This window comes from Elephantulus edwardii, unplaced genomic scaffold, assembly GCF_000299155.1.
Source record: "Elephantulus edwardii isolate Elephantulus edwardi_28Jun2011 unplaced genomic scaffold, EleEdw1.0 scaffold00048, whole genome shotgun sequence".
Lineage (NCBI taxonomy): Eukaryota > Metazoa > Chordata > Mammalia > Macroscelidea > Macroscelididae > Elephantulus > Elephantulus edwardii.
This window is the reverse complement of record NW_006399798.1, coordinates 14,507,309-14,533,701: the sequence shown is the minus strand read 5'-3', so window position 1 is coordinate 14,533,701 and position 26,393 is coordinate 14,507,309. Positions and strand designations below refer to the sequence as shown.

At 50.8% G+C, this 26,393-nt stretch overlaps 1 protein-coding gene across 1 annotated transcript in view; it reads left to right on the top strand.

Moving 5' to 3' along the window:
- AXIN2 (axin 2) overlaps positions 1-19,246 on the top strand; it is a 29,873-nt gene extending 10,627 nt beyond the window's left edge. Inside the window, exons 3-10 of the mRNA XM_006886262.1 lie at positions 9,433-9,535; positions 11,944-12,084; positions 12,191-12,705; positions 12,870-13,067; positions 13,368-13,601; positions 14,401-14,496; positions 15,375-15,542; positions 19,120-19,246. Of these exons, the coding sequence (XP_006886324.1) occupies positions 9,433-9,535; positions 11,944-12,084; positions 12,191-12,705; positions 12,870-13,067; positions 13,368-13,601; positions 14,401-14,496; positions 15,375-15,542; positions 19,120-19,246 (1,582 nt within the window). The remainder of the gene's footprint in view (positions 1-9,432; positions 9,536-11,943; positions 12,085-12,190; positions 12,706-12,869; positions 13,068-13,367; positions 13,602-14,400; positions 14,497-15,374; positions 15,543-19,119) is intronic.
- Positions 19,247-26,393: the final 7,147 nt, after the last annotated feature.

The window sequence follows — 26,393 nt, the reverse complement described above, 5'->3', positions numbered from 1 at the left end:
TATCAGACGCACCTTAGTCTCCAAAGAGACACCACTGCTCTTCAGCACTTTGGAGAGGTCCCTAACAGCCGACTTTCCCATGGCAGTGCGCCTTTTAATTTCCTGGCTGCTGGTGCCAAGACTGTTGACTATGGAGTCAAGCAAGTAGAAAGTTAAAATGATTCTCTAGATTCCTTGAGTTTTAAAAAGGGAACATGTAATGATTATTGCTTTTGCATACTTTCCTTGTGGCCAGAATTGCGTAGCTGGTCTTGAACCCTCAGCTGTTTCACCTGTGCAGAGCCAGGAGCTGGGAGAGAATGATGGGCCTACGTTTAGGATTTATTGCTTTCGGTGGGAAAGTCACAGAAAGGATGAGGATCAGGAAGCTGGACCCCACTAAGGGTGATGTCCTTGTGTTTGTGGGTGCAGCATGTTCTTAACGTGGTACCTTCCAACAAACAGCATTTAATTCTGTAAGCAGTAGTGGATGGCTACCATGTGCACCAGTCGGGCATCCAGTTTACAAACCCACTGGTTGACACAGTCTCTCCAAAGTCGTGTGTGGTCTTGGATCTTTAACAGTTGGGTGGCTGTGATTTTTGGAAGCCAATCTGAGTCTTTTGGAAGTGGTGTGATGAAGTTAGCAAACCTCTAAGTGGTCACTTGAAGATGAGCCCATCTCTCTGTATGATGGAGAGCAGTGCTTCTCCTGGAAGGGTGGTTCATTCTCTCCTTCACTTGCCGTCCTTAGAGATTCTGCTGTGGGACGTTTGGAGTTGGTCATGTGTGGAACCCCCAAAGGGCTTCTTACCCACTACCCAGCTGAGAGCCGCTGCTTTTTGAAGATTGTTCCACAGAATGTTTTGGCAGAGGAATCTCACCTCTCCTAGGAACAATTTTGAAAGGCAAGCCCACTGGCCTGTGTAAGTTCTGGTATTCCTGTTTAGAGTATGTTCCTTTTTCCTTCCTAATACTGGGCAGTTGAGTTGCCCAGTGTGTTTGAAATGATCTGGTTTCTGTTGGCCAGCGTCCTCTTGCTTTGCCGTGGCATAGGACCAGTTGGCAGGCAGATCGACAGGTTTGAGATGCTAGATTTTCTTGGTGACCTTTACAGTGTCACCTCAAATTCCCCTCTTAGTAAAAGGAGAGAGAGAGACACAGAGAGAGAGAGAGAGAGAGATCGATCCTTAAAGAAAAAGGGTCTCTTCTGATAAAGCATTTTGGAATGAATGAGAATGGAGTCGGAGTACACAGCTTCCATCCTGAAACATAAGTGGATTTTCCTGCAGAAGTAGATTTTCCATATTGATTAAACTCTCTACCTATCCCTACTTGGGCATGCTTCTTAATATGTGTTCCTCTGCCTTTATTAAATAGTAGTAGGTGAGGCCAAATGTATTTTTTAGGGACCCAAATAGCTAATGGTGTGATCTGTTTCCCTATATTAATCATAGTGTTGCCTCATACTCTGTGAGGTGATGTCAGGCTGTTTGTCTCTCCACATACTGGCATTTCCCTCCCTTTTTATAATAGCTTTTCTTTTTCCTTTGTGTCATTTGTCCTGTCATTTTCCCTTACTCTCTGTGCTGCACTGGCTTCTAGCAGCTTCTATTATTAATCTCTGGTTTGCGTGGAAGTCTTGGCATTATGTGTACACTAAGAATACATTGGATTTGAATGAGGGCATTGAGTGGCTCCTAAATGTAGTTTACTTAAGACTGCACGGCTTCTGTTTCCTTTTCTTAGTGACTATTGTTGGCTTACTTCCTGGCCCTTGGCTGTATTTCAGCCCCCTATTGTGGAGGTGCTGTTCAAGGGTCATGATGAGAAAACCCAGGGTGTCATCCTCACCCAAGCTCTGTTTGAGTCTCACATGACTTGCCCTTCAAGGCAAACGCTTGTGTTTTTCACTGATGAGGAAAACGAGGCCCAGTAAGATCATGGAGGTAGAGACAGAAAGGTTTCATAGCTGTTCACGCTGGCCACTCAGAGCCAGGGCTCCTGAATCCTCGATCAGACCAGACGTGGTCTCCTGCCGGGCTCTGTCCTGGTGCCCTCCTTGCACATGAACATTTCCAACACGGGATACCTTCACAGGACCAGTGGAGACCGTGAGCCATTTGTTGCTGTTGGGGTCTGTGGAAACCGGCCCATAGCTGACCCTCCAGCAGGTTTTCAGAAGCTGTAAATTTCATGGGAGGAGATTGCTCATTTTTATTTATTTATTTTTTTTTTCACTTGGGGCAGCTGGTGGATTCTAACCACAAACCTTTGTGTTGGCAACACAGCTCTTTACCGCTAAGCCACCAGAGTCCTCTGAGCCATTTGGGTATCTTACGTCTGTTGATTAGTCGTCAAGATTGCTTTCGTTTTGAAGGCATTGGAGGAAAGAGTTTGTCCCCTTTTCTCCATTCACACCCTTCTTCCAGCTCACAGACTCCTACCTTCTCTCTCTCCTTCTCTCTCTCTCCTTCTCTCTCTCTCTCCCTCTCTCCCCTTCTCCCCCCCCCACCTACAAGGCTCAGAAAGGCTCCCTTTCAAGTCACCTGTTCTAGGTAGCCAGCATTGTTACATGGGCCACCAAGATCCACTTAGCTGGAGACCTGGAAAGGGACAGAGCCCTTGCTTGGAAACATTCTCTTTGGGTCTAGAAAGAAGCCCTTAGTTTCCAAGGTGACTGAGCCTGCAGTCTGGGTAGCCGTCTTAGATTGATGATGGCAAAGTGCCCAGGCATGGGGACTGGGCCCTCAGGATGCTCCTGTCCCAGGCCTGGACCATATTCCCAGCAGCACCGGTGGCCCTGAGCCCACTCCTAACCAAGTGGGCAGATGCGGCCATCATGGGATGCCACCCTGCTTTCAGAGGAGCTCATTGCTTGGGTCTGCTTTGCCACATGCCACCTGTAATGGGGACGAGAGCCCGCCAGCTGGCACTCTCCACTAAGCTGCGATGGCCCAATGGGACCAAGGTCATCTTTGGGTCTGGGACAGGGAGCCCTTGGACCCTCCCCACCTTCGCTCACCCAGCAGACTTGGCATGAGCTGAAAGCTGGGGTCGTGCAAGGTGCGTGCAGTCTGCCCAGCGTCTACCAGGTCAGCCGGGATTCCCAGGGCCGGGATTAGACCCTGTCTTCGGAGCACTGCCAACCTCGGATGAGCGTTAGGAGCGAGAGAGAAACGGCGTGGGGGATGAAAAGCCGGCTGAATCGCTTTCAGCCTATTGTTCATCGGGGAAGCTGAGAGGGCACAAGAGGGTAGCCGGCCCCTTTAAACAGCCTTGAACAAGTGAATAGGAGCATCCCATAAAGCATGAAAAGACCCTGGCTGTTTCTACCCCGTCACAATGGGCTGGGGGCTCTGCTGGGAGGGCCTGGCTCTGCTGGGAGCTGGGGAGGGGGCGAGGCTGGGGGTGGGAGGGAAAAGAGGTCACAGGCAGACCCTCAATAGACTCCTAAAATTCAAGTTCATTAGACACAAACCTTAGGGACCTGATGGGCTCTTTGCAGACTGAGCCAGCGAGGACCTTCACAGGCACGCACGCAGCCTGGTAGAAGCTGGGGCGCGACCTGCCCACCTCGACTCTTCCTTCAGGGCTTCAGGGAGGTCATTTCCTCCTCCAGAGCCCACTGCTACCCCAGGAAGGTACCAGCCCTGAAGACCCACCACTGTCAAGGTGGTTCCGACTCACAGGGACTTGCCACACTAAACACTCCCTGGAGGTATATAGACTGTGGGGGCCGTGCTGCTGACCCGAAGGTGGGGTCTCTCTGGCTATAAATAGAAGGACAGTCTTCTCCCATGGGGTTTACAGCTTTGGAATCTTCTGGAGAGCTAGCTGGCTGTGAGTGAGTCAGTTTTTGAAACGTTTATGGGAGGAGACTACCCATCTCCCTGAGCAGGATTCGATCCGATGACCTTTGGTTCACCTGAGACATTCAACACTAGGCTGTCATGGCTTCTTTAAGTAAATTCATGCCCTTCAAAAGTTTTGGACCTCTTTGTGCGTCCTCACCTCTGGCCACTGTCTCCCTGTCATTGGGAGCGGCTCTCTCATAATAAGAGCACGAGGTGTGTGGGTTGCTTCTCTTGGGTCGTCCCCCACCCCCCCAGTATTAGTTCCTTGAGTTTCATGCAGGCAGGAGGCCCAGGCCACCTTATTTCTTTGTATCCCTTGTGTCCTTTGGAGCACTGGTGGCATTGTTGTCGGTGCTGACCCAAAGGTTCCACCAGGCGCTCCCAGGGACAGAGATGGGCATTCTCCACCTGTGTGATTAACAGCCTCAGAAAACCCGCTGGAGAGGCAGCGGTGAGGATTTTGTTCTTTGTTAGTTTGTATTCTCGGAAATTCTTTTTTTTAATTTATTATTAATTTCAATGACAATTTAAAGAGACTTTGGATTTCCATTCATTCATTGTTGCACTTTTCTCCTCTCCCAACTCCCCCCTACCAACTACCCTCTTGGAAAAGTAAAAGAAAAATTCTTTCATAGTTTTACATCCCTCCCCCCAAGTCCACTCCACTGTGCAGCCTTCGCTCTGGACTACCGTCATGACAAAAATACCCAGTCACATGTCCCTTTTAAACAGTTTTCTCCCTCATCTGTTTCAATGCAGTATATATTATTGAACCCATCTTTCTCAGTCTCCTCCCCCAACCCCGATGCAGTCCTGTTTTACAACAGTGGCAGTATGCAGTACTTGTCCCTTTGTGACTGAGATACTTCACTTAGCATAATGTCCTCCAGGATCACCCATTTTGAATAATATTGAATGAATTCCTTGTTTTTCAGTGCAGCGTAGTATTCCATTGTGTGAATATACCACAACTTCTCTATCCATTCGTTAGTTGATGGGCACTTAGGTTGTTTCCAACTCCTTGCTATCGTGAACAAAGCCGCGATAAACATGGGTGTGCATATATCTGCACGGATGTCAGTTATGGTCTCTTTGGTGTATATTCCCAGTAGTGGAATTGCTGGGTCAAATGGTATCTCTATTTGTAACTATTTGAGAAAGCAAAGGCAAAGAGTTTTGAGTTTGGTGGGAATGTTGCCTACACTGCCTCAAATGGGACCTGGTCTTACACACTGAGCTCTTGATATGATCTGAGGCTGCCTTGAGTGGTGGTGACATGACAGTGCTGGTGGCCGCGTGTGTGCGTGGTCTGCACCTTCACAGCCACCAGCAAATGGCACTCACCCACATTTGCCTGGGCCCTGAAGAATCCAAAGGCTAAGCTAATTGGTTTGGCTTAAAGGGAGGCTAACTGGAGTTCCTTGAAAACTAGGCAGCTTTGGGCGTGATTAATGGAGACTATGGAGGGACAGGGACACTGGTGCAGTTCAGTCCTCAGTATCAAGCAGCCAAGAAACTGGTCGTGGACGCCCAGGGCCGGAGTCAAAGCTGAGGAGCCCTGCTCTGGAACGAGGGGCTCTTTGGGATGTAGGTTCTTCTCTTGGGGGAATGTTCCCTGGAATGCAGCTCTGCAGCCTTTTGGGGTTCTGCTTGAGGTCTGCTCTGTGACAGGTTCCCTGGGGTTGCCTCTTCACCTGCCGTGGTGTCAGGAGGTGGTGGAAGAACCACTTCCGGTTATCCGTCTGGCAATGACCTGCTAGATGTTGAGTGTCCCTTTAGGAGAAGAGGAAGGTGAAGCATCCAGGCTGCTGGCAGGATTTCAGGAGGATGTCTGGGAGGGGCTGGAGGTGAACCCTTCTGGGATACTTGGAGCCCTGCCTGCTTCATGATGAGGTCCACTGGGTGGGTGCCTGACTCCTGTCCCCCAGGGTTGTTGGAATGAGGCCTCGAAGTTGAGCTCTGCATTCTCATCAAGCCAGGAGAAGGGGATGTGTGGTCTAGTCTTGGAGCAGCTCGATTTAGTTAGGACTCCTTGAGAACCCAGTCTGTGGTGCCCCACACAGGATCAGGTCAGAGATAGCCATTGCATCTTGGGAACCATGTGGCCCACCCTATAACCAGAGTGTTGAGTTGTGGTGATGGTAATGATTTCCAGAACCATCCTCCCCATTTATCGCTTTAGAGTGTATCCTTGAGGCTTGGGACATGGTACCCCAAGTTCAGCAGGAAGCCTGGCTTTTGCTGGACTAGGAAGTGTCATGGTACACGGCTGGCATTTTGAGATGGAGATCCTTAGTACAAGTGGTTGATGAAGAGAGCCGTTCTGGAGGCCGGCCAGCTGTGGCTTGGATTGGAGCCCTGGATCTAATTGCTGGGGACTGTGACTTGAGACAAGTCAACCTGCGTCTCTGGGCATTTTAAATTGCGGTTGATTAGAGTACCTGAGAGAATTACATAGGATTATGCAGCTCCTGCGCTCACTGAGAACTGTGGCCTCCGCTGGAATCCTTCTTCTCTCTGGGGTTTGCTTCTGAGAGCCGAGGAGGGCCTTTTGTCCCCTGGGGAGAAATCATCCCAAGATGGATATGCTGAGTTCTCATAAATAAACTTTCTGTGGCTCATCAAATTGCCAGGACTTAGAACCTGTCATCCTATTGTATATTCAAGACAGAGCTTTCTGGCCAGAAGCCTGATGGGGAGAGTTGTATCTTCTGCCAACTGATCAACCTTGAGCCCTCTTCATACAATACTGTCTCTACTCACTGCTGTGACCTCTCCGATTGGTGCCTTGTGCTTCATATACAAGTTCTTGCTTTAGACCTTGACCTGCCCTGCTCACAGCACCTTTCACTAATAACATCATTCTGTGCTTCTTAGTCAAGATTTGGCTACTGGTTGATCTACTGTGATACTCTCCCCACTGTGGTCCTCTTGTCTGGACTAGGACAGCCGACTTCTGGAAATCGCAGTCATTTAGAATCCTAGAGCATTGTAGATAACCAGTCAGGGGTCAACCAGTTGCCCCTGGTTGCTTTCCAGGTATTTTTAGGCACTGCTGTTTTTCATTTGCTGTTGCAGAACCAGAGATATTTTTTCCTTTCTCCCACTCTGTTTCCCATGCGACCTCCACTCTGTGATGAGTCGAAATCCTCGGACAGGAATAGCCAGACACCTAATTTCAATATTTACAGCCTCCGAGGATGACTCATACATGCACTGTGGCCATGATGGTTCTTGGAACTCCAAGGGTTTGTAAATAAGTGGCCTCCGGAATGGGCATGGATGAGAAATAGTCACCATTGATCATCTGACTTAATAAAGTTAAAAAAATATCCCGTCAGCTCCTGGACCTGTTTTTAGTAAAGGTGGTGGCCTCTTGTAGTTGCTATTAATAAATTATTCTTTTTCATAATGAAGATGGACATAAGGAGCCCATGCTTCCCTCAGGCCTCTGCTCTAATGTCACCTTGCAAGGACTTTGCTGACCACCGCCTGACGCCACCTTCCATTTGGTCCCCCCTCCCCATTTCCTGCTGTATTTTTCCACAAGCCCTTAGTACTACCTTCTAATAAACAGTAGACCCCTTGGTGGCATCGTGCACAATGCTTTAATGCATTGGACAGCTAACTGAAAGGTTGGTGGTTTGAATCCATCACCTACTGTTCTGGGAGAAGGATGGGCCGTCGCCTTCCATAAAGACGAAACCCTGTGGAGGGCCCTCACAATCCGGAGTGAACCCCACGGCTGTGGGCTTTAAAATTGTGTTAACATACAATAAGGAACCCAAGTGTCTCTGACGGTTAAGCCCTCAGTTGCTCTCGTCAAGATTAGTGGTGGGAACCCATCCGGTGGCTCAGAAGAACTATGACTACTGTCAAGACTGTTGTTGTTGGGTACCATCGAGCTGGAACGGACCCACAGCCGACCCTCCAGCGGGTTTTCCGAGGCAGCGAATCACGGGAGAGTTGATGGCCCGTCTTTCATGCACAGAGCAGCTGGTAGATTCAAACCACACACCTTCGCGTTGGCAGCTCAATTCCATTCCACTAAACCACCAGATTACAGCCCAGAAAACCCTGTGAGGCACTTCTGCTTGATCATTCTGAGTGGCAATTAACTCGATGATACCAAACAATTAACGACAGAAGATGCGCTGGTGTGTGTTTGGGTTGGTTTTTATTATTATTATTTTTATTATTATTATTATTGTTCTTATTATTACTGTTGTTATTATTACTGTTATTGTAAGTGAGGAAGACCCTTGATGAGATGGATTGACTCAGTGACTAGGGTAATGGGGGGGGGGGTTTGAGTGTGTCAGAGACAATGAGGTTGGCTCAGGATAGAGCAGGGTTCAGAGCCGTTGTACATGGGGTCACTAAGAAGTCGAGTAACGCCACATAACATTTTAAGTGTTGCCCCTTAGAGTGTAAGTGTCGATGAGCTCTGGTGGCCTAGTGGCAGGAAGCTGCACTGCAATCCCAGAGGTGCACAGTTCGAATATACCAGATGCTCTGCTGGAGAAAGAGGGACAATCTCCTCCTGTACCAGTCAGATCTCATTTGACGGTATACACAAAAATAATAAATTTAAAAAAAATAGAGTGTAAATGTCTTGAGGGGTGCCCTTTGCCCTTCCCCGTTTGCTCACTGCACTCTGACCCTTTCCTCTTGCAGGGTGTGGTACTCACTAGGCCCTCAAAGCACGACATGAGTGAATTGTGGGGCGTGTACATGGTGGGGGAAGATAGATATCTCTGAGGGGTGGATGCTTGGAGGTGGTGAGCGAGCTTCCACAGAGAAGGGGCTTGGAGACCACTCACGGTGACTGACTTAACTGCTGACAGAGATAGGTGGTTTTTTTCTCCACAAGAGGAAGATGTAGCAGCTTCTTTCCTTAAAAAAATGGCAACCTGGGAAATGCCATGGGGCCATGTTTTATATTACGTAGGTCAACTCTGTGTTGGTTTTATGGGTGTGCCCTGCGTCTGGTTCAGCCTTCTCAGAGTTTGACCGGAACCCTATAGCCTTTGCTCCTCTGTACTGCACAGCCCTGGTTTATCATGGAGGGCTGTGACCAGTGGTGAGAACACACTGTCAGGAAGACCCAGAGGCTCCCAGGATCCCCTGCCTGGGAAACTGCACAGGAGCCTTTAATCTGAGCCCCTGAGTAATGAAAATGGTTTGTACTCACCCAGAGGTTGGTGGTTCAGACCCACCCCATGACTCTGTGTAAACAAAGTCTGGTGATCTGAGAACAACCAAGAAACCCCTAGTTGAGCGGGCACTGCTCTCCTCCATGGTCACCTGGGGTCACCATCAGTGGGAAGCAACCACTGCCAGTGGGTCTGGTTGATAGGTAGTTTTGGATTTGTGCTATTGGGGCTGATGGGAATGTAACCCAGATCTTTGATCAGGATCAGGACAAGGGAACCGGATGGGTCAACATTTGGCCTGAAGTAATCCTTCCCTGTGGGACGGACAGTGGCACCTAGAGAGCCCATCCCATGATGGGGACTCAGGCGGCCTTGTGTGTCAGCCCGATGCAGAAAGCAAATCCCTCATGAGCCTTTGGGGTCCCTCTGTCTTTCCTCAGAGATGGAATCCCTCCGTACCGCGTGGGGAGTAAGAAACAGCTCCAGAGAGAAATGCATCGCAGCGTGAAGGCCAATGGCCAAGTGTCTCTACCTCATTTCCCGGTGAGTATGTGATGGGGGGGCACCGTGCTGGGTCAGGAGGAAAATAGGGTGTTGAGGATTGGGGAGGGGTGAGCTGTATGAGAGTCCCCTAAGGGAGAGGGAAAGGCAGCAGCAATATACAAAAGGAGTTAGTGGTCAGTCAGACCATGAAATCAAGTGATGCTCTGTCAGGGGCTCAATGTGACCTTATGTTTCCTTGATTTAAAAAAAAAAATAATAAGGTGCGCTCTGGTGGCCTAGTGGCAAGAAGCCGCACTGCAATCCCAGAGGTGAGTGGTTTGAATCCACCAGATGCTCTGCCGGAGAAGGAGGGACAATATCGTCCCATACCAGTCAGATCCGATTTGACGGTACACACACAAAAATAATAAAAATAAATAAATGGGAGAGAAAATTTTTCTATGAGGAAGAAATGAAAGCTCAGTCTTCCTGGAGACTGAAAATGTTGGGGACTCTCAGCTTCTCTCCAGTGTGGTTTACTCACTTCACAGCTTCCCAGAATGGAGGACCCGTGAGGACAGTGGGTTGTCTGTTTTCTCAGCATCTGTATCCATAGAAACAGTGCCTGACACGGGAGTGAACACTTGTTGAATGAATGATGGAGAGCCCTGCCCCAGCACAGCTGCTGCTTGTATCTATTGCACGATGGGTCTTCTCACCAGTTTACCTGACCACTTCTGCTGACCCCTAGAGGCCAGCCGTTACATCCTGTGGTTCCAACCCCAGAACTTAGCTAGGACCTTGAATCTGTGCCCATTACGCTCTGAATGAGAGAAGGGTCAGGATGTGAGGGTCACTGAGCCGTCTCTGCCTGTGGAGTAGATACAGGTTTATAGGGAGGACTTAGCTTGGCTGTCCCCTTGTGTCTCTCTGTCCTTGAACGCCCTTGGCCCCTGTGCCCATGAGCCTCCCATGTAAGTCCCATCTCAGAGCTCTCTACCCTTTGCAATTTCTTCTGGTCCAGGGTGTAGGGAAGTGCTGTTTAGATGGGGGGGAGACCTCCCAGGGAGTCTGCCCACCTGCTTATGAATCCTATCTGCCAGCACTTAGAAAAGTAACACATTGAATCACTAAGTTGGTGGCATTAGCATGTGAGTGTAAGTCCTCTTTGGAAGGTCCTTGAACAGACAAGGACAGACTTACCCACCCTTTCCCCTCTTTTTGAATTGTAAAAACTCAGGTGTCTTTTACTGGGAGGCTCAGGCAGCCTCCCCCAGTGAAACCCCAAATGCACCATTTTTGTTGACAGACTTGTAGTTGGTTTACGTGGACTAGGGTGTGTGTGTGTGTGTTTAGAAAGAAAAATCCTATTGCCCAAACTTGTAAATTAGATGATTTTGTCCTGTGGTGTGCAAATCGACTCGCTCCTCGAGGCAGTCCTTTGATGGGCTCTGTCCCGCTGCAGCTGGGCCCTGTCCTACAGAGCCACCCACCCCCATGGCCCTTCGCATACTGCTGCCACCAAGCAGTGGTCATGACAAGCCCGGCTGGCTCGGATAGCTGGGGGTGGCCTTTGCAGGTTGGCCTTGCCCACCCCTAAGATCAGGGCCAAGCGAGAGAGGGAATCGAGGAGGAAGGGGGTCAGGCAGCTGAGGCTGGGGGAGCCTGGAGATGAGAGGGGAAGGCGCGTGAGGCGGGCCGCGGGGGTCCTCTGTGCGCAGCTTTTGGCAGGCAGTGCCCGGTGCCTTTTTATATTCCGCACTTGATTCGGAGATGTTCCCTTTTCCCTTGATAGATGGGTTTCAGGCCGCCAAGCTCAGCAGTGTTCTGCTCCTAGCCTGCAGCGGCTTTCTTCATTTTCTGTACAAAGAGACGGGAGGGGGTGGAGGAGAGGCGCGCAGAGCCGGGGCCGGTGCAGAGACAACACCACCTCAAAGGTGCGCAGTGTGCAGCCAGGAAATAAATTACCACTTCTCCTCTGATCCCGGCCGGCCAGCTCTTTTTTTTTATTTTATTTTTTCATTCCTTTTTCCTGCCCCCTACCTCCCTTCCAATCTGATTTTTTTTAAAAAAAGAAAAAATGTCCAACTCCCTTTCTGTTTAGACTTTCTCTTCCTTGAGTCGGTCCCTCGCCCCCCTCCCCACCTCCGAAGGCTGCTTTTTTTTTTTTTTTTTTTTTGATGTTTGACAACAGTCTTTGAAGATTTTCGTCTTCAGAGTAGCTACTGATGGGCTGGTTGTACTACAGAGAGAACAAGCCGGGCCTCTCGGAGTGCGACCAACTGCTCCTGCCCAAGGCAAACGCTGGCGGAGGCCATGGCGCGCCATGAGGCCGCGGTGCCGCCGCATAAAACCGCGCGCAGCCCGGCCGCCGCCAGCCTGGCAGCGGAGCGCACGGGGCCGCGGCCACCGCCGGCCACCACCCCCGTCCCCACCGGGCCCTCACCCGCTTGTCCCCGGCCCCCTAGAGAACCCACCGCCTGCCCAAGGAGATGACGCCCGTGGAGCCCGCCACCTTCGCGGCGGAGCTCATCGCTCGGCTGGAGAAGCTGAAGCTGGAGCAGGACAGTCGGCACAGCCTGGACCAGCGGCTGCAGCAGATCCGCGAGGTAGAGGGGGGACGCGCATGCGCAGGGTGCATGACCCCCCCCCTCCGGCGGCGCTGGGGGGGGATCCCTCACGTGCCCCACTCACCGTCCTCTCTTGCGCCTCCAGGATGAAGAGAAGGAGGGCTCCGAGGTGGCGCTGAGTTCCCGGGAAGGGGGCGCGCCGCCGCACCCCCTCTCCCTCCTGCCCTCCGGCAGCTACGAGGAGGACCCGCAGACCATCCTCGATGACCACCTGTCCAGGGTCCTCAAGACCCCCGGCTGCCAGTCGCCAGGCGTGGGCCGCTACAGCCCCCGCGCCCGCTCCCCCGACCACCTCCTCCACCACCACCAGCATCACTCCCTGCCCCCGCTGGCCAGCAAGCTGCCCCCCTCCGTGGCCGGGGCTGTGATGGCCAGCTGCCCCTTGCTGGGGGTCAAGGGCTTGGTGGCCAAGCAGATGACGAAGCACGTCCACCACCACTACATCCACCACCACACGGGGCCCAAGACCAAGGAGCAGATCGAGGCCGAGGCCACCCAGAGGGTACGCTGTATCTGCTCTGGGGGTGCCGAGTATTACTGCTACGCCAAGTGCAGGAACCACCCCAAGGGGCTGGAGCCCCTGCCTGGAGAGACCTTTGGGTGAGTGTCAGCAGTCCCAGGGACCCCATTTCAGCTTTTCCCAGCACAGGCGTGGGGTGGGTGCAGGGTGACAGGCAGCAGGTCAACCCCAGGTGTCCCACTGGCAGAGGGAGACCCGACATGGAACAGGTCTGTGAGTCTGCGTGGTTCTCGCTCCCCCACAGTGGCAGCAGAGGCAGCAGCACCCTGCCCAAGCGGAACGGAAGGGGCCCAGAGCCAGGCCTGGTACTGCCCGCCAGGGAAGGGGGGGCCCCAGGTGGAGCTGGGGTGCCGCAGCTCCCAGGGGAGGAAGGCGACAGGTCGCAGGATGTGTGGCAGTGGATGATGGAGAGCGAGCAGCAGAACAAGGCCAAGCCCCACAGGTAAACACATCCGCCCCCCTGCCCCCCCCCCCCAGGGTCCCCATGGTCAATCCTGAGGTGTCCCGAGGTGGCTATTTCTGCAACCAGCGGAAAACAAATGTGACTGCTCCTGGAAGCAGTATTAGATGTTGGGTTGAGTGGACCACAAAAATATCATGTTTTAGCAACAGTCCTTGTCTGTGTGACAGCAGACCTGACCTCCCTCTCTCTCAGAGCAGAATAGAGAACTTCCCATCAAGCTCACGTTTCCTAGGCTTGCTAACCTTCCTCCTGCTTTTTCTCTCTCAATTCCTTGCTTAGTGCTCAGAGCGCAAAGAAGACCTTCCCCGGAGAGGCCGCCCGAGGAGCTCCCCCGGAGCGAGCTGGCCGCCATCACCTGTGGGGGTCTGCTGGTGGGAACCCCCGAATCATCGCCCGGGCCCACCTGTTCACCCAGGACCCTGCTATGCCTTCCCTGACCCCACCCAACACCCTGGCACAGCTGGAGGAGGCCTGCCGCAGGCTGACTGAGGTCTCAAAGCCCCCAAAACATCGGTAGGTGCATGGGGAATGGTCCAGGTGTCACTTGACATGTTAAGGTGGTAGTTGGGTTTGGAGGTGGACACTCGACTTACTCTTCTTAATGGAACCAGACTGGTTGTCATCAAATGGAATCTACAGCCACATAGTCCTCTAGTGTCCAGTGTTCTGGAAGTAGACCGCCAGGCCTTTCTTCCAAGATGCCTGTGGGTGGACTTGAACTTGTTTATGCCCAAGTACATTAACCATGTACATTACCTGGAGACGACTCCTGATGGGAAGGACCCTCTAGAGATGGCACCCATTCCATTGGAGTAAGCCAGGGTCTGTTCAAACAGGTCATGCCGAGTAATGGAAGAACAAGGTTCCCCAATTCCTGACCCAAGTTTTCTTCCTTTCCCTGTTATCTAAAGGAAGTTAGATGTGTCTGGGAAGAAGCCACCCTTGGTCTGGACTGGGAGTGTCTTTTCCAAGATGTCTTTCAGGCCTCCTGTTGTTGGGTGCCATCAAGTCAAGGCTCACATGGACCCCCTAGACAGAGTAGAAGAGCCACATAGGGTTTCCTACGCTAGAATGACAGGCCTTCGTCCTGCAGAGCCTCTGGGTGGGAGAGGAGTTGAACCTTTAACTCTTGCATCCCAGGGCTTCTCCAGGCCTGCTGCTCCCATGTTATTAACACAAGGCCATCCTGGAGTCCCCACCAAGGTTGAATATCAAGCTTGTGTGTCTTCAGGACCCCAGAAAGAGCTATTTCTGTCTGCTCCCCAATTGCCTCTCGGGGACCACTAGACCTCTCCTCTGGCTGTGTCTTCAGGTGCTGTGCAGCTGGTCAGCAGAGGGACAGAAGCCACTCAGCTGCCGGTCAGGCCGGAGCCACGCCCTTCTCCACAACAAGCCTGGCTCCAGAAGAGTGAGTGTCCTCCCCTGACTTTCCTGAGCAGGGGACAGAACATCTGGTTCTTCGCACTCTGTGGGCCTGGGCTGAGGGTTCCTGGGCACATTCTTGTCTTTAGACTCCTGTGAGGCCCGCAGCAGGTGGGCACAAAGGAAGAGGAAGGAGGAAGGCACGTCTCACCCTCAGGGCAGGGAGAGGCCATGTCCTCTTGGAGAAGTTGTAACAGCTTCCCACATCACCTGGCTTCTCTGGCTCAGAAGAATGGCTTCTTCGTTTTAATTACAGGATGGTGCATTTAAACAGAAATCTGCAAGAGAGATCTAAAATGGTCTAAATAATTAAAGTTTTCTCCCTTGGCCTCTTCATCTTGAGCAGTGAACAATGTTTGAAGTACTGACTAAGTCATCTCCCTGGACCCTTTCATTTTAATTGCTTGACCTTAGGTCGACCAGCTGTCTTGGGCATCAGCTTTTTTTTTTTTTTTTAAGCCACTCTAGAAAAAAATGTGAACAAATAGGGAAGTGGAAATGGCTGAACTAAACCCCAGGGAGGGCTGGGTGTTCTGAGTTCTTGGGTCCTGGGCGGTGTTCTGGGCTTTTCCTGCATTTTTCTCTGTGGTGGTGGGTCCCCATTTGGGCCGACCTGAGAGAGTGTGCGAGCCCCCACTGGGTGATAGTGAAGGAACAGTGTCACTTGTACCAGATGGAACCATGGCGTGTGGCGTAGGTATGGCTGCCTCTGGTTCTCTCTGGCCACCGTGTCTGGATCCCCGACTGCCGACTGTGTGTGTGTGTGTGTGTGTGTGTGTGTGTGTGTGTGGTGTGCATGCACACACTTGCCACTTGCTCTCAGTTTGAAAACACTGAGCTTGTCGCTTGTCCTCTCATTTCCAGTCACAAAGAGCCAAAGAAGCTGGCGGGTGTCCACCCGCTCCAGGCCAGTGAGCTGGTTGTCACTTACTTTTTCTGTGGAGAAGAAATCCCGTACCGGAGGTTGCTGAAGGCCCAGAGCTTGACCCTGGGCCACTTCAAAGAGCAGCTCAGCAAAAAGGGAAATTATAGGTAAGAGCGTGTGGCTTCTCTCTTCCCAGAGTCTGTCTGCTCAGGACCTACAGCCCAGGAACACAGAACCAGCTCCTGTGACCAGATTGGACTTGGAGTGGCCTTGAGCAAGGGGAGGCAGGGCCAGCATGGGGAGGACTGGGCTCTTGGGCTTTCCCTCATTTCATCTCTCCCTCCCTGTTGGCAGAGACAGGGAGGCTGCTGGGAAGGGTGGGGTCCTATGGGGCCCGGGGCCTAGACTTTTCCACCAGGTGGATGCTACATTGCTCAGCCTGGACCCCATTGCCTTCTCCTTCCTGCTGGGGCCACGATGGGGGGCTCCTTCCCTCTCCTACAAACTACAGACTCTGTCCCTTCCCCAATCTGTAGGGCAGGAGAGAGGAGGTGGCCCGGGGAGGCCCAGGCCTCACCATTTCTCCTCCTTTCCCCTTGCTGAGGGACACGTGGTTGTTACATCGCAGTTCCAAGATCCCACCTGCCCTTTCTCCCTGGCTGTCACCCTGTGGGAAAACATGGATTCTGTCCATTGCTCTCAGGGTTGCAGGGCTGGGCCCAGAGTGTAGCCAGGAGTGTGTTCAGATGAAAAACCGGGGAGCCCTATCTGTGGGTTCGTTCTGAGTCAGGGACTCTGTGGGTCACAGAGTAGAACTGCTCCTGGGGTTTTCGTGACCCATCTTCACAGAATGGATTGCCAGGCCTCTTTTGATGGGGCTTCTGGGTGGAGGTGGAGTGCAAACCCTTGGTGGTCCCCAGGGTCCTAGTGCATGCCCGGGGTCGACAATTGAAGGTAACTCTCTCAGGTTCCTCTAAAGGTCTGCACCTGAGACCAGGGACCCCTTTAAACAGTTCCCGGGGCTCCCTGCTGCCCCCCCACCTCCTGATCTGACCTGTGCAGAACCACACTGCAGGCCCCCCAAAAAGATGGATCCTCTGGGGCCAGAAGTGTGAGTGGAAAATTCCCGACTACCTCAGGCAGGTAGGCTCACCTGCAGGACCCCAGGACCCCACCTCCTGTGCCCTTGGGGTCAGTCTGGTCCTGAAACACCCAACAAGGCCCCTCCACTAGCTTGTCAGGCAGCCCTTGCGATCTGTGCCATTCACAGTTCACACCTGGGTGGAGCTTCTGTCAAAGGCACCAGAACTGCCCTGGCTGCTGCATCTTACCTAGAGCAGCCTCAAAGTGACACCCATTCCCGCCCCCCACCCTCCTCCGTGCCCCTCCAGGGCTTCCTTCTGCCCTCAGCTCTGACGCAACTGTGCCGTGCAGAAGTGCAGGTGACCTTGAGGGGCGGGAGACCCAGAGCAGAGGGAGGGAGGGCAGGACGGCCCGGCCCTCGCCCAGCAGCCCAGGCCACATCTGGCTCTGGGTTGTTGGGTTCTTTTTTTTTCTTCAGGCTCACTTAATAAGCCCGGCTTTGAAGCCCCGGCCTCCCATTTCATACACAAAGACGCTCAGATTCTTCCCTGATTGGATCAGGCTGTGGCTGAGGTCCCGCCAGCTGCCCGCTCTCTGCTCTGGGGCCCAGAGCTGGACACTCGGCCCTCCTGGGGACTAGGGGCCTCAGGGTGCCAGGCTCGCCCTCCAGCCGGGGTGGTTCTCAGACATTTCAGCTTCCCCCTTCACCTCATAAGAACCCTTTTGCTGTGGATCAGGGGGGTTTGGGATTGGGGGGCGGGGTAGAGGGGGGGAGCCCAGGCTACATTGACTCAGCTCAACATGGCAGAGGTACAGAGAGGGAACATTCTCGCCACACGCTATTGGTGCCAGATGTCAGAAGGGAGTGGAGCTTGCCACAGAAAGCATGTTGCAGTGGAAAAGCCAGATTTCTTGGAGAAAATGAGGGCGTTTGAAGTCTTGGGGGTGGAGCCCGGGAATGCTGCCCCATTCCTCTCCGAAAGGAGGTTGCAATTATGTAAAAGGTCATTGCGTGTTTGCTACGAGAAACCGGCAAAGACCACATCAGTTAAGCCTGAGAGGGGAGTTGGGGCCTCAGGGGTATTGGGTCAGGGACAGGATTTGTGCCCCTAATTGTTGGAAACTGGCTCTTTGACACAGTCCTAGGTGCCACCTCCAAGCACCTTGAATCCCTGCATAGGAAATGTTTTCTTCACTAACTCTGGTGTCTGCCTGGGCCCTTTCCTTCACCCGGGAATGCGGAAAACAAAAGCCCCTTGACGAAGCCCAGCTGCTCTGCCTGTTTTTGCCTTATCTCCTATGAAAGTATTTGGCTTCCTTTCATTAGGGAGGGGAAAAATTTTGCTTTAACCAAGAGGAATTTTTTTTTAAAAGACAAAACAAAAAGTCTAACCCTGAGACAATTAAATTTTGAGAGACATTCTTGCCTCTCTGAGGGGAGGGAATGGGGGGCTTGGGCCTGTGAGTGGTCCTTCAACTTGAGTTTAACCCACCTGAAGAACCTCCCTCGCTAGGGGCAGGGAAAGAAGGAGCTTCATTGCTTTGGGGGAGGCCCAGAGATCAAAACCACACGAAACTCACTGCTGTAGAGCCGGTTCTGACGCCTACCAGCCCTCCGTCAAGTTCCTGGCACTGTAAATCTGTATGGGACAGAGACTGCCCATTTTTCTCCCAAGGGGTGCCCAGTAGATTTGAACCAGTAACCTTTTGGTTGTTAGCAGCCCAATTCGCTGTGTACTGTGACATTAGGATAGCAGTTTACAGTTATGCCTTTCCCAAAGGGACGGTCAGTTATGCCCATGCAGTGAAACAGCGTGAGGAGAAAAGGCACTGGGGTGGGATGGTTGGAACCCTTTATCCAGGACCCTGGGTGTCTGACCCTGAAGTGGGAGGATGGGAGAGGCAGAACTGGGAGAAAGGGTGAATGTGGGGCTGGGGCTGGGGCTCTCTACTCAGTCCTGGGCTGGCCTGGCCTGGCCCGTGGCCTGAGAAGGCAGCCCACTCCACCGTTATGTTGGAGACATTAGGGAGAGCTAGGATTTGGGGGGGGGGGGGAAATGAGACCGATGCACCCTGTCTGGGGTCCCTGTGAGGGTCTCCCTCTCCTGGCTGCTGCAAGTAAACTGGAGCTATACCTTTTCTGTCCCATCCTCATGTTGGGGACCGAGTAGAATTCGTTCTAGAACTGCCTGCCCCACAGGTCTTCCTAGGCTGTGATCTTTATAGAAGCAGATTACCAGTTCTTTATCCCCAAGAGCCCTAGGTGGATTTGAACCTCCAATCTCTCAGTCAGCAGCCAGGTGCTTAGCCATTGTGCCACACGGGCTCCTTCCTGCAGTGTAATCCCCATCCACTCTACGATGTGTGTGCATCAGGGGACAGTGGAGACCCCAGGCTGGGGGCTGCAGGCGGCGGATCTGTGATGGCCCCACCGTTTCCTCAGCTCCCAGGACTGTCCTGTTCATGCCACTGGTCCAGTGGTTGTCTTTACCTGTGTGGCCAGCGGTTCACACCTGCGCCTACCTGGGCCACCACGGCCAGTGCTTACAGCGTCTCAGTCTTCCGTGGTGGCATCTTGTCTTCTAAACAGTGCAGCACTCTCTGGCATTATCCAGAAGAAGCCCTCATGGTGTTTGTGTTTGTGTTTTGTTTTTCTCTCAGGTATTACTTCAAAAAAGCCAGCGACGAGTTTGCCTGCGGAGCGGTGTTTGAGGAAGTGTGGGATGACGACACGGTGCTCCCCATGTATGAAGGAAGGATCCTGGGAAAGGTGGAGAGGATCGATTAAACCCTGCGGCTCCGGCTCCGGGCAGCCGCCAAACCCAACTGGAGCCGCGTGCCCCGCCTGGGACATGAGCAACAGCAACAAAACACTTTGAAGGAAAATCCCACCAATGAAGAAGACAAAATCTGGGAGAAGCATTGGCCACAGGGCCTTTGGGAGGGTGGGGGGTGGTTGGTGGGGGGGAGGAGGTTGTTTTTCATTATTCACGAGCTGGGTACTGAGATAAGAGAAGCCTGAACTATTTATTAAAAACATGACCACTCTTGGCTATTACAGATGCGGACTGTTATTTGAAAGACTTCCATACATAATATATGACTTCCTAGGGATCTGAAATCCATAAACTAAGAGGAACTGTGTATAGCTTACGTGAACAGGAATTCTTACTGATATTTATTGAACAATTGATTCCCCTGCCCCCACCCCCAGTTTATGCTGCTTAAAACACAAAAGGGGAAGAAGTTTGAGTCGTTTTGTCTACACCGAGGGTTTGCTAGGGATGCGTAAATGCTTGCAGAATTCAAGGAGAGACGATGCTTGCCCCCTCTTTTCTCCAAATGAAGATAAGACTTTTCTTTAAAAAATAAAAATGGTGCCCTCCCCTTCACACACAGAGAAATTGGTGCATATTTCTTCTATATTGCTCTGTTTTGTCTTAAAGGTCTTGCGAATTTGATGATGATGATGATGATGATGTGTCATCGGCGCCGTTGGGAGAGGCCATATTTGACGAGATTTGCCATCTGGGTGGAGGTGGAGGGGACTTAACTGGTGACACCTTACAGTGTCACGTCTTGAAGCTCTGGCTCCGGACCCCAGACCAGAGGTCTACTGGAGTCACCACCACCTTGTGGTTCAACTTGTGCTTTTATTGAAATGCCTGTTGTTTGCAAATTCGTCTTTGGACCACAGCTATTCAGGAAACTAGGCCCCCCTCCCCTGCAGGAGAAGTGAGCCAATGGCAGCAGGCCTAGCAGCACCCTAACCCCGCCACAAACACCTTTCTTGAGACGGTCGAGTTTTTTGTGTTAAGTTAATCTGTACATTCTGTTTGTCATTGTTACGTTGTACTATACCTCTGTATATATCATTCGGCAAGAGTATTAATCCACTGTCTCTAGTGCTTGGCCGGAAATCAGTACAGCACCTGTACCTCCACGGTGGCCCGAGCCGTGAGTCGCCCTATATTGAGGGCTCCAGCTTCCCTTGTTTTTTGAAAGGGGTTTATGTATAAATCTATTTTATGCCTTTTTATTACAAGTCTTGTATTCAATGACTTTTGCCATGGCGTTTTGTTCTACTTATACTGTAAATTATGCATTATAAAGAGTTCATTTAAGGAAAAAAAAATCACTTGGTACAATAATTATTGTAATTAAGAGATGTAGCCTTTATTAAAATTTTATATTTTTCAAAAAAAAAGAAGAAGAATAAATGAGCCTTGTCTTTGAGTCCTGGGCGTGGGCGGAGGGCAGGGTGGGTGAAGGGCAAGGTGGACCTTGGTGCACTTGATTTCCCACCTGAGCCTGGCTCCAAGTGACCTTCAGTCCTTCCCTCAAAGTGGCCCTTCAGAACCACCTGGCTGCTAATGGCAGGCTCTCCTGGTCACACAGACACTAGACAACACTCCGCCGTGGATGTTCTCTCTCCATTACCTACCTTCAGCCTTTCGTCCCACGAGAGGTCTTTTCATCAGCCTACTTCAGGGAGACCACTAGGGCCGAGGGGCTGGGCTGGGGCCCTCCCGGAAGTATTCGGGTGACTCACGAGATACCTCCAAGGTGGAAGTGGGTCAGTAGATGTGGAAGGTCCAGCTGGAGCATTCTCCATGGTCGGGTTAACCCGCCAGCCACCCATCCCGAGACCTGGCTGGTTATTGACTCATCTGATCTTCAATGAGGGTTTGAACTGGTCACGTGGCATAAACATGATTCAGAAAGATAAGGGAAGGACAGTCTTCCAGACACACTGTGGACGGGTACACTGGGTGGCTCTTAGAAGTCGGGAGGATGTGGAGTATTAATTGTTCACAAATACCTTGGTCCTCCCCTGGGCTGAGCCTTGAAGAGTGGCAGGCTGCATGTCAGATCTACAGTGGCTGGTCTGTCTTAAGGACTCTTGTGAGGAACCCAATGGTATAGTGGCTTGAGGGGAAGACCTTCAGCAGGTTGGGCTGACACAATGACTAACAACAGGCTTGAACTTAGGGGATAGTGAAGATGGTATAGGACGGGAAGGGTCCAGTCTGTTAATGGGGCTGATTGGAATCCTAGTCGACTCAGTAGCACCTAACAACCACAAACCAAAGATGTCAGTGGCTTGAATCCACAGAACCAAGATGATTCAAGCAGCTTCTGGAAAGGTGGCAGCTTTGGAAACCCTGCGGGTAGTTTTACTCTGGCCTACAGGTTGTTAAGTTGTGCGCCATCCAGCCGACCCTCCAGCAGGAAGTGCTTGGAAGCAAGGATGTCGAAACTTCATCTGTCATACATGTTGCTAGGAGGGGCTCTTCCTTGGAAAGGGACATCATGCTTGGAAAGGTGGAGGGTCAGCAAGAGAGGGGAATGAAGTGGGTTGACTCAGTGACTGCAGCAATGGACCCAGGTGTTTCAGAGATGCTGAGGATGGCACAAGCCAGCACAGGATTCAGATCTGTTGTTCATAGCGTCACACACTTTACAGCACCTAACAAAAAGTCTCACGGGAGGAAATTGTCCATTTTTCTCTGTCCATTTTTCTCTGGTGGAGCAGCTGGTGGAGTCAATCTGTATCTTTGGGTTAGCTGTGCATTTCCTTACCACAAAGCCACCCGAGCTCCCGGGGGTTGCTAGGAGTGGGATTCAACTCTGTTAGGTGGGTTTAGTTTGATGCACGAGGAATCCTCTTTTAAAAAGTACTCTGAGGACAGTTGGGCTTGTATTCAGGGTGGGATGCTTTTATAAAGTGACTTTTCAGAAGTGTTGCACCTGGTTGCCCTTTTGTTCCTCCCGCAAAAGGGGTTTCAAGGTTGATGGTGGGGTCAGGCTAGGGCGGTGGCTGCTGGAGGAGTTCTAAGACCCCCCTCCCACAAGAAGATACAGGTATGGGAACTGAGCACAGGGCAGGAGCAGCTCTCGGCTTCCTTTATCTTCGCCTTCATGCTGCCTGTTGTTTGGCCCTTTGGTTCCTGGCTGGAAAGGGCTCACAGCAGGCAGATGGATCTAAAATCCACTCTCAAACTTGTCCCGCTGCCTTCCAAGCCACTCCTGCTCTCCAAATCCTTCAAAGGTGCAGCCTGGTGGTGCCTGGTGGTGCCTGGTGGTGCCTGGTGGTGTCTGGTGGGGGCGGAGGTCTGTTCGCCTTTGGATTCATCTGGTGAGGTGAGCAGAGTGGTGAGCTATGTGTGGCATCGGCAGGGACTCAGACAAGCCTGGGCTCCGGTCCCAGCCCTGCCCCTGCTGGTGACCGTGGAAGGAACTTGGCATCTTCCCGGCTGCACCTGTGAGACAGTGCGGCTCTTTGATCTCTAGGGCCACCACCTCTTCTGCTCCAGCCTGCTTCTCCACTCAGCTCTCCTCTTAAGAACTTTTTACTTGGCACTGGCATCTGGTGCCATCGTCCATAAGGGAGCTGCTAACTTGAAGGCCTCACTAGTTTGGCAGTTCGAATCCACTAGCGGCTGCAGAGGAGAGCTGGGCAATCTCCTCTCATGGGATTTGCAGCCTCAAAGATGCAATGAGGAAACAATGTATTGGAATTGTGTAAATGAACTAGTATAAAATTTAAAAAAAAATACGATGAGGGTCAGCTTGTGAATTGGTTCTGACTTCAAGGCAATGAGGAAGCGAGTTGGGGGTGGGCTTTTGTGGTGAGCCCTCAAGAATGACCTGTGCTCCCTCTGTGATGAGATTGGATCCTGTAAGGGCTCATGCTTAAAATTTAAAATTAAAAAGGGATATTTCTGTCATCACAGGAGACTAGAGCGAGGGCTACATGGTGGAGGGGACCTGGGGGAGGGTTTGTAAAACAATGAAAGAATCTTTTCTTTTACTTTTCCATAATTTTTGGACTCATGTACTTATAACTTGTTAGTCAAATTTGTGTCTTCTAGGTTGCAACACCCCCATGATACATCTTCAAGGATATGAACATGTACAGCCAAGCACAATCAATAAGAGTGCATCTAAATTCCAAAATCAATCTCCATAATAGTCTATGTGTTTCCTACTGCCAAAGGGGCCCTTTAGAGTAGTGAGAGAAGATCTTCATCCTGAAACCCACAGCGTCCCTTTTCAGCAGGAAGTAGCTAAGAGAATACGCCGTCCCCTTTTCCTTATGACTCAGGGTGAAGTCTCTCTCAGGGAGGAGTGATAGGGAATGGCAAAGGACACACTGACAAAGAAGATTAATCAGAACTGGCTTTGACAAGCACTGTGGCATTTGGACAAGAACAAACTGGGAGGAGGGTAGAGAGAATAGTGCAACAATGAATGAATGGAAACCCAAAATCTCTGTAAATGTTTATGAAAATTAATAAAATATAATTATAGAAAAAAAATGAAATTAAAAAGGGAGTGTGCCAGGGTTGTGTTCTCTCCACACCTGTTTAATCTGTATGCTGAGCAAATTACCCAAGAAGCGGGACGCTCTGAAGAGGAGTGTGGCGTCAGAATCGGAGGGAGACTCATCAATAACCTGCGTTATGCAGATGATACTTGCTGAAAGTGAAGAGGACTTGGAGCACTTGCTGCAGAAGATCAAGAAATGCAGCTTTCAGTATGGATTGCATGTTAATGTCAAGAAAACAAAGATTCTTGCCACTGGACCAATAGGCAACATCATGATGGATGGAGTGGAGATTAAAACTGTCAACAGCTTCATCTTGCTTGGATCCACAATTAACACCCTTGGTACCAGCAGTCAGAAAGTAAGGAGATACATTGCACTGGGAAAATTAGCAGTTAGGGACCTTTCCAAATTATTGAGGAGTAATAATGTCAGTTTTAGGACTAAGGTGTGTCTGATTCAAGCCATAGTCTTTCTGATTACTTGCTATTCATCTGAGAGCTGGACAATGAATAAGGATGACAGAAGAATTGATGCCTTTGAGCTGTGGTGTTGGAGAAGAGCACTGAACAACCCATGGACAGCCAAGAGAACAAACAAATATGTCTTGCAGAGGGTGCAGCTGGAGTGCTCTGTGGAGGCAAGAATGTTGAGGCTTTGACATGATGCTAGGAGGGGCTATTCCTTGGAGAAGGACATGATGCTGGGAAGAGTGGAGGGTCGGCAAGGAGAGAAAGACCCTCAACAAGTGGATTGACACGGTGACTGCTGTTATGTTGTGTGTCAGGAACTGTGAGGATAGCGCAGGATAGAGCAGGGTTCAGATCTTTTGTTCATAGGGTCACTATAAGTCGTACTCGACTCAATGGCAACTTAATCACAACAACAAGAAGGGATCATACTTGAAAACAAACAAAAAAGCCACAACTCTTGGCTGGTGCTATTGGCCTCTCTCCCTGCCCCGCAAATCATTTAACACCCAGCTCTCCCAGAAACCTCCCTCCACCCCTCAGCCCTCCCTTTGAGAACCTGCAGCAGTGATCTCAGCTGGGAGCTTTTTATTTAAAAAATTTATTTTGGTCGTTATTGAGACTATACCAAAGTAAGCATACTAGTAGTTCAACTGCTGGTACATGTACAATTCAGTGGCATTGAGCATAGCATTCTTCCAGTTGTGCAATGATTCTTGCCCTCCTCTCTTGGGTTGTTCCTCTTCAGAGTGCCTCTCTAAACTCTCCAGTTGCTTTTTAACGAGTTGATCCCATACAGCAAACCCAAACCATTGTCATTGAGTTGACTGAGACTCAGAACGACTCTAGAGAACCGAGTGGAACAAGCCCGTTGGTTTTCTAAGGCTGTCATCCATGGAAGCAGTCTGCTACCCTTGCCTCTTCCAGAGGAGCTGGTGGCTTTGAACTGCCGACTTTGCATTTAGCAGCCCAATCTTTAAGCAACACACTACAAGGGCTCTTCTTGGTCTCATAGAGATAAATTTTAAAAATACACCATGCCCAAGAAACTCCTGAGTTTTCTGGAATAGCATATCTACAACTAAGGGAGGCCAAGAATTGCAGTGGCACCAAAACGTAAGAGGTAGGAATAATTGCTTTCCTGAAGCTTTGGAAGACAGATCATGGTTCTGTTGGCACTTGGATTTCAGACTTTTAACTTCCAGAACCATCAGAGGATATAGTTATCTGTGCTGTCTAGTTTACAGTAATTTGTTATAGCAGGCAGAGGAGGCTAATACGGTCTCCTTTCTAAATTCCCTCCTCAGTTTAGATTCGTGAACTTTTATCTTCATTTCCTAGGCTCTTCCAAGTGCCCTGCCCTTATTCTTCTGATAAATTGTTAGCTAGGAACTCTGACTGAAGTGTGTAGTTTGTACATCAGGCACATCTGAGTATTAGGCACATCTGAGTATTAAGCTATCTTATTGGAGGACGATTTAAAGTCCCAGAGTTGGTTTCCTCAGTTGTGAGGAACTATGTCTAACTTCTATGATGACGAAATTACAGACATAGGACATTATTCATGCAAGGCCTCACACACACGAACAGTCCTGTCCTTGATACCTATTGTTAATCTACGTGCCAAAGTTCCACCCTCCACACCCTCCCCACTGTGACATTGACTCAACCGTAGTGGGTTTGGTATTTGATTTTTAGCAATTCATAATTTGCTTTATCAACCAGATAAAATGAAAAATCAATCTGTCTTTTTGAATATCTAACATGGGAACAAGTCTTTATTGTACTCCCTGACTTGTCTCAGGAACTGGGCTGTGGTGTCAGGGTTAAATATATATATATTTGTTGTTGTTGTTATGTGCCGTTGAGTCATTTGCGACTACATAGCAACCCTATGTACAACAGCGCTAAACCCTGCTCTGTCCTATGCCAACTTCATTGTCTCTGACACACCCATCCCGATTACCCCAGTCACTGAATCAATCCGCCTCCTAGAGGGCCTTCCCCTCCTGCGTCTGACCTCCACCCTCCCAAGCATGACATCCCTCTCCAAGGACTGGTCCCTCCTTGCAACATGTCCAAAGTATGTTAGACAAAGCCTCAGAATCCTTGCCTCCAAGGAGCAGCCCGGTTTA